The sequence below is a fragment of the Salvelinus sp. IW2-2015 genome, linkage group LG8, assembly GCF_002910315.2.
Source record: "Salvelinus sp. IW2-2015 linkage group LG8, ASM291031v2, whole genome shotgun sequence".
In the NCBI taxonomy this organism is placed as follows: Eukaryota; Metazoa; Chordata; class Actinopteri; order Salmoniformes; family Salmonidae; genus Salvelinus; species Salvelinus sp. IW2-2015.
The window spans coordinates 5,574,167-5,588,755 of NC_036848.1; the positions used below are offsets into that span (position 1 = coordinate 5,574,167).

Here is a 14,589-nt window from a genome sequence, read left to right on the forward strand (position 1 = left end):
TTTTCGCCGGTGACAGGCTTGTGAGTTCCTCCACACCATGCACTGAGTCTGCTGGACTGTGTTGCTCCACAACCATATCTGAATATTGTTCTGATATTTCCAATGCAGAGGATTCATTTTGATGTTGACCCCAGTGCTGAGGCACAAAGACAAAGCTCAGACCATGGAGAACAACCTGAAACTCCTAAGAGACCAGATGCTAAACATCAACACAAGGAAATAATCAAACACACTTTGTTATGAAAAGGGTCATTTTCCAAATGTCTAGTTTCAGAAAAAAGCTGACTATTATTTTGATAAGAACTAGGCCTATAGTACAATACATGAAAACAACAAATATTGTGTTGCGCTACTAGGCCTGTCCTTTTAACGGTCTTTTATTCATATTCACAGGAACTAGATGAGACGTTTTGCCAGATCAGTGAAGAAACCAATGGGAACGTTTTGTGGTGGGCTGTTGTGTAGACTTCCATTCAACTATCAGTTGGATTTTGGCAAATCAAAAGACTGAAAGACTTCCTGATTGCAAAGAAGTTGGTTTGATAAGAACTTTAGAGCAGGAATGATGTCTTGCAGTACAATGCAAAGTGGCCACTAGAGTCAACTGCTATTCCAAACTAGACTAAGATCAGTGCTGAGGAGGCATCTACTTTACTGTACATCCTTCTAGAGACAATGTATGAATTCATAAAATGTGTTTGTTTCATCTTACACAACTATCCCAATTTGTTTTCTCCAATGAACGCACCAAAATGTAAATAATGACGTAGCCAGCCAATCAGAAAGCGATCTGACATGCAAACAAACCGAAAATCAGAAGGTAGCCGGGCTAGTTAATTGCTACAGTTGCTAAAGCCAGAAAACGACACGGAAAGTTTTGTGAGTTTGCTAACTAGTTCCATCATGTAAGTCAGATGTGGACCTTTCTTCAGTAAAATATAATTTACTTTTTAGTAGATAGCTGCCCCAGAAACAGGTAAGTAAGAAAAGCTACTGTAGCTAGCTATTTGGGGGGGCGTTAACACGCAAGCTAACGTTAGCTAGCTAGCTAGTTCGTCTTTATAGTCCAAATTGGTAGCCATCAATCTATTTTGGCTGATCTCTGCGACTTAAAAGCAAGAAGATAGAATGTCTGAATTTATAACTATGTCGTAGTTTTATGTTATTTTTGTACTATCTAACATTGGCTAACGTTAATCTCTTAGCTATAGAAAATGTCTTACTGGATCTGCTGTAACTCCTGCTTCAACCTCCCGGGTCCTGACCGCAAACTAGCTGTTACCACCTGTGGTCATGTCATCTGCAACGTGTGTTTTCAGAAAGGTAGCACGTTTTGTCTGTCTATTTAATTGTGCCAATGTACCTTGTTATGTATCTTTAAATTAATTACGTTCAACATCTCATACTACCTTACGTATGATGCTATATGAGAAAATATATGTTCCTCCATGAAGCTCAGCCTACTTGTCGGTTTGCAGCAGTTCTGTCTTTTTTAGAATACACAGGCTAAACTTGAACACACGGACCTCTGCTGGTCGTTGTCTGATGTTACACAAACAATTTGGCCGCACAAAAAACCGTCATGCAGTTTGAAAGCATAATTCTGTATAAAATATTGTGCTTGTTCCAATAACCACATTGTACATTTTCTTTCAGCCAATCAAGGGGAGTGCATGATATGTAACGCAAAATGTCAAGTTACTCCTCTCTCAGACAAAGTAAGCAGTGATACAGTATCTTATAGATGTGATTATCTGGCGAGGCTCACAAAGAAATCTATTTGATAACCTAAACTTTACAATCTTTACTTTCACAGAGTAGTGCAGAAGTAAAGGCCCTCTTCTCTGACATCAATTCTGTAGCAACCAAACACTTAACAGAGATAAGCAAGGTATTTCTCTTGATGCTCATAATAGGATAGGCACATAAGATATTAGCCTATTTATAGTGATCATTTTAACCACCTCAAGGTTGTACTGCATGTATAAAAACAACATATGTATCTACTCTTTTAGGTGTTACTATTCCAGGCAAGGCACCAAAAGAGGTTGTTGGCGCATTCCCAGCAGAGGGTGAGGCTGGAGGACATTTAGTTGTACCTCTACTACTATTTAATAATACCAAAGAGTTTAATGGTAGCCTCTCTCTTCTGGTGTTATAATCTGAAACATCTGTGCTCCTTATTTTTCAACCCGTTTAGAATGAAAAGTTAGAAGAAGTTTTACTCAAGATGAAGCAAGAAATGCAGCAAATGTCCAAGTAAGAATGTAAATCATTAGACATCACATAGCAGAATTCACTACCACATATTAACGACTGCTTAGTGTGACTTTAACATTCTTATATTTACCAGGAAAATTACAGAGCAGAATGCCTATATTGCCAAGCTGGAGAGCACTCGTCAGCATCAAAGGTATCAATATCTTTATGGGTGTTACTGCTTTCTACTCACCAGGTGTCACTATTGTCATCTTTGTTTTTCAAACATGAGACTATGGAGGGGACTCATTTGTTATCAACATATTTTTTATTCAGAGCAACTCTTAATGACCATGGTTGGAGATTAATCACATTCCTCTCTCTCTCTCTGTACAGTGCAAAAGCAGCTTCTACATCACAGCTGAACCGTAGTTCTCACAATGCTCGTTCACATCAAATCAAATCAGATCAAATGCAGATACCATTCAACTCACCCATGTCCCTCTCTCGCTTCTCATCTACTACAAGTCTGTAAGTATTACATCTTAGGAAATCTGCATTAGGCCTACACATATCAAAAAAATGTGAACCCTTAAGTTAAAGGTTACAAATATTTAGCCTAAATGAACATAGATGCCAGTACATACAGTGGGGCAAAAAAGTATTTAGTCAGCCACCAATTGTGCAAGTTCTCCCACTTAAAAAGATGAGAGAGGCCTGTAATTTTCATCATAGGTACACTGCAACTATGACAGACAAAATGAGAAAAAAAATCCTGAAAATCACATTGTAGGATTTTTAATTAATTAATTTGCAAATTATGGTGGAAAATAAGTATTTGGTCAATAACAAACAAGCAAGATTTCTGGCTCTCACAGACCTGTAACTTCTTCTTTAAGAGGCTCCTCTGTCCTCCACTCGTTACCTGTATTAATGGCACCTGTTTGAACTTGTTATCAGTATAAAAGACACCTTGTTCACAACCTCAAACAGTCACACCCAAACTCCACTATGGCCAAGACCAAAGAGCTGTCAAAGGACACCAGAAACAAAATTGTAGACCTGCACCAGGCTGGGAAGACTGAATCTGCAATAGGTAAACAGCTTGGTTTGAAGAAATCAACTGTGGGAGCAATTATTAGGAAATGGAAGACATACAAGACCACTGATAACTCCCTCGATCTGGGGCTCCACGCAAGATCTCACCCCGTGGGGTCAAAATAATCACAAGAACGGTGAGCAAAAATCCCAGAACCACACGGGGGGACCTAGTGAATGACCTGCAGAGAGCTGGGACCAAAGTAACAAAGCCTACCATCAGTAACACCTACGCCGCCAGGGACTCAAATCCTGCAGTGCCAGACGTGTCCCCCTGCTTAAGCCAGTACATAGCCTACCTTAGGATACGTCCTTCAACTCCACCCTCAAAAATGATGTACAGTTGATGGCGAAATGGCGGTTGGCAGACGCCAACCGCTGTATAAAATCCACAGGAGAAGAAGGAGAAGCAGAAGCAGAAGAAGGGGGAGAAGAAGGAGAATGAACAAGGATAAATGAATCAAAGAAAAACGAACTAAAAACTAAGTTTCCCCTTTTATCTGTGGATCAATTGTAGAGAGTAGAGAACATACGATTTTGTGACTCAAAATTCTAAAAAGATACAGCAAAAAAAAGGAACATATGTGACCCACCGCCTCGATTCAGTCTTATGTAGAAAAATGTGAAAAATTGTTTTTCACATTGGATAAAAGTAGAGATGCAGAGCTACAAAATGCTATATCATACAGAGGAATAATCAAGTTTATTTTATAAAGCCCTTCGTACATCAGCTAATATCTCGAAGTGCTGTACAGAAACCCAGCCTAAAACCCCAAACAGCAAGCAATGCAGGTGTAGAAGCACGGTGGCTAGGAAAAACTCCCTAGAAAGGCCAAAACAGGAAGAAACCTAGAGAGGAACCAGGCTATGAGGGGTGGCCAGTCCTCTTCTGGCTGTGCCGGGTGGAGATTATAACAGAACATGGCCAAGATGTTCAAAATGTTCATAAATGACAAGCATGGTCAAATAATAATCAGGAATAAATGTCAGTTGGCTTTTCATAGCCGATAATTAAGAGTGAAAACAGCAGGTCTGGACAGGTGGGGTTCCATAACCGCAGGCAGAACAGTTGAAACTGGGACAGCAGCAAGGCCAGATGTCCAGGCCCGTCATGAAGTTTGCTAGAGAGCATCGGGATTGATCCAGAAGAAGATTGGGAGAATGTCATATGGTCAGATGAAACCAAAATAGAACATTTTGGTAAAAACTCAACTCGTCGTGTTTGGAGAACAAAGAATGCTGAGTTGCATCCAAAGAACACCATACCTACTGTGAAGCATGGGGGTGGAACATCATGTTTTGGGGCTGTTTTCGCAAAGGCCAGGACGACTGATCCGTGTAAAGGAAAGAATGAATGGGGCCATGTATCGTGAGATTTTGAGTGAAAACCTCCTTCCATCAGCAAGGGCATTGAAATGAAACCTGGCCCCTTGGGGTCCCCCCTTTTCAGCATAATGAACATGATTCCAAACACACCGCCCGGGCAACGAAGGAGTGGCTTCGTAAGAAGCAATTTCAAGGTCCTGGAGTGGCCTAGCCAGTCTCCAGATCTCAACCCATAGAAAAGTCTTTGGAGGGAGTGTGAAGTCGTGTGCCAGCAACACGCCAAAAACAATCACTGCGTCTCAGAGGAGATTCTGCATGGGGAATGGGCCAAAATACCAGCAACAGTGTGTGAAAAACTTGTGAAGGACTTCAGGAAAACCGTTTGGTACCTCTGTCAATGCCAACAAAGGGTATATAACAAAGTATTGAGATAAACTTTTGTTATTGACCAAATACTTATTTTCCACCATAATTTGCAAATAAATTCATAAAAAATCCTACAATGTGATTTTCTGGATTTTTTTTCTCATTTTGTCTGTCATAGTTGAAGTGTACCTATGATGAAAATTACAGGCCTCTCTCATCTTTTTAAGTGGGAGAACTTGCACAATTGGTGGCTGACTAAATACTTTTTTGCCCCACTGTAGTATATATCCAGGAACAAGCTAATGTATCGTGTAACTGTTTTCTGATGGTTTGACATAAAATATGACATGACGTGCTGCGTTCTGCGGTCGTCCTGACCCGGTTTGATTTATAGTCAGCATGCTGTAGACTAGTCTAGCTGACAGACAGAGCATGTGTCTGTCTACTGGGCTCTCTGTGGGGCCCTTTGCTCCAGACCTCTATCACAACAGCCCTGAGCTGCAGGGGAGAAAGGGGATCCTCCAATGTAAACTGTGTATATCCTGACTTCATTCACCCTAGCTGCTGTTTGGCTTTGCCCTGCAGTACCACACCAGTCTCACCTGAATAAGCTGGGCAGGCTTGTGAACACTATGTCCGAGTGAGCATTTCCATAATCTTTCTTCCTGGGTTCTATGAGAATGAAATGTGACATGTCATGTTATGTGATTTCCCCTCAGGGCAGAAAACATGGAGGTGGATAACAGAGGTCTGTTTAGGAAAGTATGTGAACCTTTTCAATTGACCAAATATGGTTAAAATCAGAGACAAATATTTTGATTATTTGTATCTAAATATGTCTCCGGTTCATATTAATAGTATACTTATTTAGTTTTGAGAGTGAATACTAGCCATGTATACCCTGACGCCAAATCATTCTTTGATGTTTAATACCAGTGATGAGGTCTACGGCAGACTGAAACTGGTTTTAATGATGGAGACGTATGTTTGTGCAAATGGAAATGTTTTTTTCTCCCTGAACAGCCGGAGCTCTCTGGAAGTGTCCAGAGGTTGTCCTTGATCAGCCCTCCACAGGACGGCCGGATGGGTATGTCTGCTACTCTACTCTGCTCTACTCACAGACAGACAGATAGATACCTGTGGAGCTGTTCACTGCTTACGTAACAGCACAATGCTTCAATGGATTCAACTTCTGTCTGTTGTATCTGAATAAGGTTTTTCGTTCTTGTTTGTGTTTGTAGACTCGGCTATGAGTCTGGAAGCACTATATCTGAGTTTTAGCATACAATATTTAGGGTGTTGCTGACCTTGTGGTGTGTGAATTCTAAATATTGCATCTTTAGGTACCGTCCCCCATCGATCGACCAATCAGAACACCCTAGTCAACCACTCAGCTCGCTCGGCCACTGTCAGGTCTAACTTGTTATAATCACGTCATTATCATAACTTAATCATTTATACACCAATGTGCCATGACACAATAAATTAACTTTGATGCCTTGCCTTCTGTCCTCCCAGCCGCCTGGCGGAGTTGCAGATGACCCCTAACCTGCCGTATCGTAGGAACACAGGGTGGGAGACGCCCGTGTTCAAGCCCCCGTCAGCCTACAGACACTCCTCCATGTCTTCTCTGGTCATGTCCTCTCTGGGGGTCACCTGCCCTCCACCGTAACACCGCCAAGAGCCAGCCATCACTACGGCACAAGGAGACGTCTCTGATCCACTTCAATGCCCTCCACGAGTGACTTAGCTAGAGTATCAAGTCACCTGGCAATGGTTGAACTCTCCACCGTGGAGAGATGAGCTGTGGAATAGGAAGTGTTCAGAAATTGAGCCCCCTTCACACAGGGTTAAGAAGAGTTTGGAAGCTGTGGTCTGTTGGTTGTGTGTGCAGTGTAGCGTGTATATTGTCATTGTAATGGATTACATACAGTATTACAGTATTACTTGTCACAGTAACAAATAAAATTTAACAAACCAATCAAATTGATCTCTCAATAATTAATTGACCAATAAGACACTGAAATCACAAAACCTGTACTGTAACCTCTGTACCACTGAGTCATTAATCATTAACGAACCACTCATCTGATTGGCATGTTTAGAGGTTGTGATTTGCAGTACAATTAGTTAACACCCACAGTGAGTCCCAGACAATGCCAAGCGTTCCATGACTCACCCAGGACAGGACCAGCTCTACTCTCTTCTCTGCTGTCTCTGGGGGGCCTGCTGCTGCCTGCCTGTCCCTCCGAGGCATTTTCAAGGTCAACTAATCACAAAGGCACCGTGTGAAGAGGCGTGGGCAACATAATTGTGTTATTTCTTCAAATAGCTTGCCTAAAATAGCAGATATGATACATGATAACAACCTCAATGGCCGTTTGATTGGTTTGAGCCCCGTGGGCAGGAAATCTACTTTTTATGAGCATTTTGCCTTTTATGAGCATCGCAACTGCTTTTAGGATTTATAGAAAGCTGTAGTTTGCGGGTAACATTACATTGCGGGATGAGTGTTAGATTGGACTGCCTTAGTAAGAGGGCAGTTATGGAGCATATTGACTCAGAAAGCTACACTTCCCTTCTCAATCAGCCATCTGTTACCAGTGACCTGCTACCTTTCAGGGAAAAAATATAGGAGACCTTGGAAGCACATTATGATTATTTCCTGTGGTTTCAATGTTTCCTTAACGCTTTTAACAGACATGATGACATGGAATGATGACACCCTGAAGACAGCTGTGGAGGGAGTTGGGGACCGTTCATTCATTTACGTGAACTCAGGCAGCTGTGGGCCGCAAATGAAGCATGATGAAACACAGGAAGCATGGCGGGAACATGGGTCTAACCTGGCAGAACAAAGTCTCCTGCGGGCCGATGAACCAAAATGACCCTCCTTGTTTGTCTTATTAGAATCCAGCCTAAAACTATTTGTACATTACTTTAATGTACAGGTCCCTTGGCAGAACATTTCAAAGTACCACCTATTCTCAGTTTGGACATAGAGAAATATGATTAGGGAATCCCCAAAAAGTAATTATACTCTGATAACATTTCAGGGAATGGAAATTCCATTCACATTGATTTGCAGCTGACTTTCCACTCAAAATGAGTCATGCTAAATCCCTGTGTTGTGCACCCTGTGATGAGTGCAGTGGAGCCACAAACGGTGTTCTGCACTGTACACATACAGTGCATTCAGAAAGTATTCAGACCCCTTGATTTTTCCACATTTTGTTAAGTTACAGCCTTATTCTAAAATTGATTAAATAATTTCCCCCCCCTCATCAATCTATACATAATACCCCATAACGATAAAGCAAAAATAGGTTTTTTAAAAATTGTGCTAATTTATCATTTAAAAAAATGTAATAGCACATGTACATTTTTGCACATGTATACTTTTATTTTTTTTTATATCACATTTACATAAGTATTCAGACCCTTTACTCAGTAGTCTGTTGAAGCACCTTTGGCAGCGACTACAGCCTTGAGTCTTCTTGGGTATGATGCTACAAGCTTGGCACACCTGTATTTACGGAGTTTCTCCCATTCTTCTCTGCAGATCCTCTCAAGCTCTGTCAAGTTGAATGGGGAGCGTTGCTGCACAGCTATTTTCAGGTCTCACCAGAGATGTTCGATCGGGTTCAAATCTTGTCCCGAAGCCACTCCTGCGTTGTCTTGGCTGTGTGCTTAGGGTTGTTGTCCTGTTGGAAAGTGAACCTTTGCCAATCCTTGACAAAGGGCCTTCTCCCCCGATTGTTCAGTTTGGCCGGGCGGACAGCTCTAGAAAGAGTCTTGGTGGTTCCAAACTTGCTCCATTTAAGAATGATGGAGGGTACGGTGTTCTTGGTGACCTTAAATGCTGCAGAATTTTTTTGGTACCCTTCCCCAGATCTGTGCCTCGACACAATCCTGTCTCTGAGCTCTATGGACAATTCCTTCGAGCTCATGGTGTTGTTTTTGCTGTGACATGCACTGTCAACTGTGGAACCTTTTATAGACAGTTGAGTGCCTTTCCAAATCATGTCCAATTGAATTTACCACAGGTGGACTCCAATCAAGTTGTATAAACATCTCAAGGATGATCAGTGGAAACAGGATGAACCTGAACTCAATTTCTGTTTTCTAATTTTGTTTAATTTGGTAACATTTCTAAAACCCTGTTTTCGCTTTGTCATTATGGGGTATTGTCTGTCTGATTTTTTAAACTTATTTTAATCCATTTTAGAATAAGGCTGTAACGTAACAAAATTTGGAAAAAGTCAAGGGGTCTGAATACTTTCCGAAGGCACTGTATAAACACATATAATTACATGCATATGTTGCATGGACATATGACCCCCCCAACACATGTGCATTCTCACAGGCAGATATACTTTCACCTACACACACTACCACATGCATAAATACACACACACACATACACACACACCTGGTGATCGTTAGCTCACTCAGAGGTAGAAAACAGGCTATCATGTTGGGTTAGGCAAAACCCTATCCCCTCTTGCTTCTGGGCTAAATCTGTGTGGATTTAAACCATGGGTAAACTCCTAATATGGCTTTAAATCTAAATTAGTCAAAGAGTTTTCCATTGTGCCAAGCGAGAGCAGAAACAGAATGTATGTGCTCCCACACAGCAGGCACGGCGGAGCGTTTCATTGCAAAACGGTCAATCTAAAGGCTGTAGGCATAGGGCCTACACATGGCTGACTACAGCTTGATGAGCCCATCACTGAATCCCCCTCATGGACACGTGTGTTTCATTTATATTCAGCTGAGATTGAACAATGCCTTAATTGTGTTGTAGAGATGCACAGAGTACATTATTCACTTCATTACGAGACATGCAATAAAGAGGAGTTGAAAACGAGTGTGTCGAAAGTGTAAGTCAGACCGTTGGATTACCAAAACGAGAGAATACAGACGTGGGCATGCTGTACCCCATTGGGCCCTGTGTAGTGGCATTTCTGACTCAAAGACAATACTGTCAAGAGTCATAATCTGGACCTGTCTAATTTGGTCCCAGTTTTCAGGCCATTCCATAAACCCCACAACAAGCCCATAACACTGCCAAATTCTCTCTTTTCCACAGCACTGGCTACAGTTGCAAGATTTTACTCAACCAATCGGTTAAATAACAAAGATAAATATTAGAGCTGTAAGCATGTGACCATTACTGAGAGCAAAAGGAGAACCCAGTTGCGGAGCTTGTCGTGATGTGCCTGTCCAGACAGGTATCTTTGTATAATCTGTGTTTCCTCTGTTGCCCACAGCAACACGCGCCGTTTCGGTAGCTTTTCATGGTTGTGAATGACCACAATTTAAAAGGCATCAGGTGTGAACAGACACTATTGTATATGAGAAATGTGCATGAACTCCTGTGCTTCACTGGGATTTGGTATAATTTCCTGTTTGGGGTCCAGTGAGAGTGAAATTCAGCCCTGGGGCAAGCTGTCATTGTGTCAAAGAGAGGCAGAGAGAGAAATGTAAATCAGTGCTTTCTCTCTCTCCTGGATGGCTGCAGGGCTTACAAATGAGTCGTGCCACTTCACCAAGGAAAAGAAAACAATTTCTAATGGTGGGCACAATTATTTAACACTCACAGTGTGTCCTCTCATAGAAGCATACATCTGCTTGATAAAATGAAATTACATTTAATATGCTCCAGTCTTAAATTGGATATTCTCACAAGGCATGTTGTTCTTGTCAACCACAATTTAGGTGGTTGACAGGTATAATTACAGAAAGACTTATCTCAAAAATAAATGATTCTCTTTGCCCACACTTGTTGTTCAGAATACGTTGTCTCAAGTTCTGTAGAAGAGTGATATGGTTCTTGCCTGGCTACCCATCCACACTGCTCTGTCCAAACGCCACGCCCACTAACGTTTCTTCTCAATGATGTACAGAGAAATCAGTAGAGCAGTGAATCTCAATTCAGGACGAGTCGTCAGGTAAATATGCTTCAGGCTCAGTTGTCTTCATGACACCAGCTACCTGTGATGTGAACCAGTGGTCAGTGGCTCGCACTATAATCCACTAGACTCCCATGGACAGCCTCTGATTTCAACACAACTTTTATTTTAAAAACTACTTCAGGATCGGTGGGTCCCTCACGGGACGGTTGAGCTAACGTAGGCTAATGCGATTAGCATGAGGTTGTAAGTAACAAGAACACTTCCCAGGGCATAGACATATCTGATATTGGCAGAAAGCTTAAATTCTTGTTAATCTAACTGCACTGTCCAATTTACAGTAGCTATTACAGTGAAACAATACCATGCCATTGTTTGAGGAGAGTGCACAGTTATGAACTTGAAAGGTTATTAATAAACCAATTAGGCACTGGACAGTTTTATCTCAATCTCTTCATTCAAAGACTCAATTATGGACACTTTACTGACAGTTGTGGCTGCTTTGCGTGATGTATTGTTGTCTCTACCTTCTTGCACTTTGTGCTGTTGTCTGTGCCCAATAATGTTTGTACCATGTTTTGTGCTGCTACCATGTTGTTTTGCTACCATGTTGTTGTCATGCTGTGTTACTACCATGCTGTGTTGTCATGTGTTGCTGCCTTGCTAAGTTGTTGTTTTAGGTCTCTCTTTACGTAGTGTTGTGTTGTCTCTCTTGTCATGATGTGTGTTTTGTCCTATATTTATATGTTATATATATTTTTTTTTAAATCCCAGCCCCCGTCCCCGCAGGAGGTCTTTTGCTTTTTGGTAGGCCGTCATTGTAAATAAGAATTTGTTCTTAACTTGCTTGCCTAGTTAAAAAAAGGTGAAATAAAAAAATATATATCAAAAAGGCACATTTGGGCAGTCTCGAAACACATTTTTTAACAGAAATGCAATAGTTCATTAGATCAGTCTAAAAATGTGCACATACACTGCTGCCATCTAGTGGCCAAAATCTAAATTGTGCCTGGGCTGGAATAGTACATTATGGCTTTTCTCTTGCGTTTCAAAGATGATGGTACAAAAAAAATACAAAAAAGGTTGTTTTTTTCTTTGTATTTTCTTTTACCATATCTATAATGTGTTATATTATCCTACATTAATTTCACATTTCCACAATCGTCAAAGTGTTTCTTTTCAAATGGTGTCAAGTATATGCATATCCTTGCTTCAATCCCTGAGCTACAGGCAGTTAGATTAGGGTATGTCATTTTAGGTGAAAAAAAAAAAAAAAAGGGTCTGATCCTTAAGAGGTTGTTCAAGGGAGAATTTGAATACAACTTTTGTTTAAGGGTGAATTTGAATACAACTTGTGTTTTAGGATGAATTTGAATACAGCTTTTAAGGATAAAGATCTAAATTGTGTATTTGATACATTTGGGAGAGTCGAAATAGCCTCTATGGTGGTCTATGAGTAAAAAGAGGATAAGGGTGGGGTGGTACTGGCCGGCCCACTCATGTTCTCTTAGTCACACACAGACATCCCGCATGTGAAGGGCCTTTGAAGGCCCTGACTCCAACCCATGCTTGAGTGATGTCAGCCGGGCTGTGGAAGTCCTTTCCTGTCAGACAGCTTGGCAGGATGTGTAAAGAAAGTCTGAAAGACAACCCTGAGATTAGGCTGCTTTTGTCACGGCTCCGTGGCAGACTTTAGAGGCCTTGGCCTCTTTCCCATCACAAAGATTTCCTTTCTCACTCTGCATCCCCTCTCTTCACCAGCACGGTAAACATCTGGGGGAAACCACGGCCTCTTTAGCTTTTTTGTGTGGTTTTTATTTCTCCAGTTTTAAATGGTGGTTTTGTTGTTTTGAATATCAATTTGAAAAGACGGAGGTATGCAAACAGAGGGAATTATTCTCAGCCAGATATTCACAGGTGTGTCCTTCATGGACGCCGACTTCATTCATCTGACGGTTCCTTTCAGTGAGCACCAGTAAAGACCTCTGGACACTTTTCCATCATCACAATACAGTTGGTAGTTGCACAAGTGCCCAAGAATCTGGTACAAGGGTTCACACACTCTCTTTTTCAGCACTATTGATTCTTAAACATTACAATTAAAGCATGTCCACCATTAGTATTAATATATAGTGTATCACTAATATATAGTATCAATATATTAGTGATTTGGATTTAAAGCCCCCATTCACAATTATCCAAAATGTATATTTTATTGTCAATCAACAGTCTTGTTTTGAAGGCTGAACTAGCGAGGCTACATACTGTCACTGAGTGTTCCAGAATGAGACAATTCTCATTGATGCCTGCTCCTCACCCTGTCATCCTCATTGAGCAGCTGTGAACTCAACACCGATGTCTGTCAACAGCACAGGTGTGTGTCATCTGCTTCAATCACTCCGCTGAGAGCTTCTCAACCCTGAGTCCGCACGCAAGACTTGTTCATCTATCATCTAGAACAAAAACACTGACAGACAGCTAAATTAGTTGCTCTGACTGCCCCTATCTTTTTAACAGCAACATGCATTTTAAATAGCACATGTACTTGTGTTTAATGATCCCTATTCCCATGTGTAAATTTTGTGTACTTAAGAGTTATTTGTTTCTAATCTCCTAATATGTGTTATATGTCTGCTCCGGCTATCTGTGGCCTGTCCCTCTAGGCTGTCTGTGGCCTGTCCCTCTAGGCTGTCTGTGGCCTGTCCCTATTGGCTGTCTGTGGCCTGTCCCTCTAGTCCAGGCTGTCTGTGGCCTGTCCCTTTCGTCTAAGCTGTCTGTGGCCTGTCCCTCTTGGCTGTCTGTGGCCTGTCCTTCTTGGCTGTCTGTGGCCTGTCCCTCTTGGCTGTCGGTGGCCTGTCCTCTAGTCCAGGCTGTTCTGTGGCCTGTCCTTCTTGGCTGTCTGTGGCCTGTCCTCTGGCTGTCGGTGCCTGTCCCTCTATCCAGGCTGTCTGTGCCTGTCCCTTTCGTCTAAGCTGTCTGTGGCCTGTCCCTCTAGGCTGTCTGTGGCAATCCCTCTTGGCTGTCGGTGGCCTGTCCCTCTTGGCTGTTGGTGGCCTGTCCCTCTAGGCTGTCTGTGGCCTGTCCCTCTTGGCTGTCGGTGGCCTGTCCTCTAGGCTGTCTGTGGCCTGTCCCTCTAGTCCAGGCTGTCTGTGGCCTGTCCCTTTCGTCTAAGCTGTCTGTGGCCTGTCCTCTAGGCTGTCTGTGGCCTGTCCTCTAAGGCTGTCTGTGGCCTGTCCCTCTTGGCTGTCTGTGGCTGTCCCTCTAGTCCAGGCTGTCTGTGGCCTGTCCTTTCGTCTAAGCTGTCTGTGGCCTGTCCCTCTAGGCTGTCTGTGGCCTGTCCCTATTGGCTGTCTGTGGCCCTGTCCCTCTTGCTGTCTGTGCCCTGTCCCTCTTGGCTGTCGGTGGCCTGTCCCTCTTGGCTGTCGGTGGCCTGTCCCTCTAGGCTGTCTGTGGCCTGTCCCTCTTGGCTGTCTGTGGCCTGTCCTCTTGGCTGTCGGTGGCCTGTCCTCTAGGCTGTCTGTGGCCTGTCCCTCTGCTGTGGTGGCCTGTCCTCTAGGCTGTCTGTGGCCTGTCCTCTAGGCTGTTTGTGGCCTGTCCCTCTTGGCTGTCTGTGGCCTGTCCATCTAGGCTGTCTGTGGCCTGTCCCTCTTGGCTGTCGGGTGGCCTGTCCCTCTAGGCTGTCTGT

At 42.7% G+C, this 14,589-nt stretch overlaps 1 protein-coding gene across 4 annotated transcripts; it reads left to right on the forward strand.

Annotated features, from left to right (window-relative positions):
• On the forward strand, nucleotides 1-6,969 carry LOC111967322 (probable E3 SUMO-protein ligase RNF212). 4 transcript variants are annotated; one of them, XM_023992258.2, is made up of 12 exons: nucleotides 397-976; nucleotides 1,206-1,323; nucleotides 1,657-1,718; nucleotides 1,817-1,891; nucleotides 2,016-2,072; nucleotides 2,201-2,259; nucleotides 2,354-2,413; nucleotides 2,596-2,730; nucleotides 5,709-5,751; nucleotides 6,013-6,076; nucleotides 6,333-6,402; nucleotides 6,508-6,969. In XM_023992258.2, exons 2-12 carry the CDS (start codon nucleotides 1,215-1,217, stop codon nucleotides 6,659-6,661), a joined length of 888 nt encoding a protein of 295 aa, XP_023848026.1. In that variant the 5' UTR covers nucleotides 397-976; nucleotides 1,206-1,214; the 3' UTR covers nucleotides 6,662-6,969. The 4 variants fall into 4 exon arrangements, with proteins under 4 accessions (XP_023848029.1, XP_023848026.1, XP_023848027.1 ...); XM_023992259.2 differs by having other exon boundaries at nucleotides 397-905; XM_023992260.2 differs by having other exon boundaries at nucleotides 397-879.
• The last annotated feature ends 7,620 nt before the right edge of the window (nucleotides 6,970-14,589 follow it).

Bases quoted from the DNA above. Each gene is read 5' to 3' on its own strand.
- LOC111967322 (XM_023992258.2), top strand. From the start codon at position 1,215: ATGTCTTACTGGATCTGCTGTAACTCCTGCTTCAACCTCCCGGGTCCT. The intron at 2,414-2,595 runs GTATCAATATCT...CTCTCTGTACAG, and splicing joins AGCACTCGTCAGCATCAAAG to TGCAAAAGCAGCTTCTACAT. The intron at 2,731-5,708 runs GTAAGTATTACA...ATTTCCCCTCAG, and splicing joins TTCTCATCTACTACAAGTCT to GGCAGAAAACATGGAGGTGG.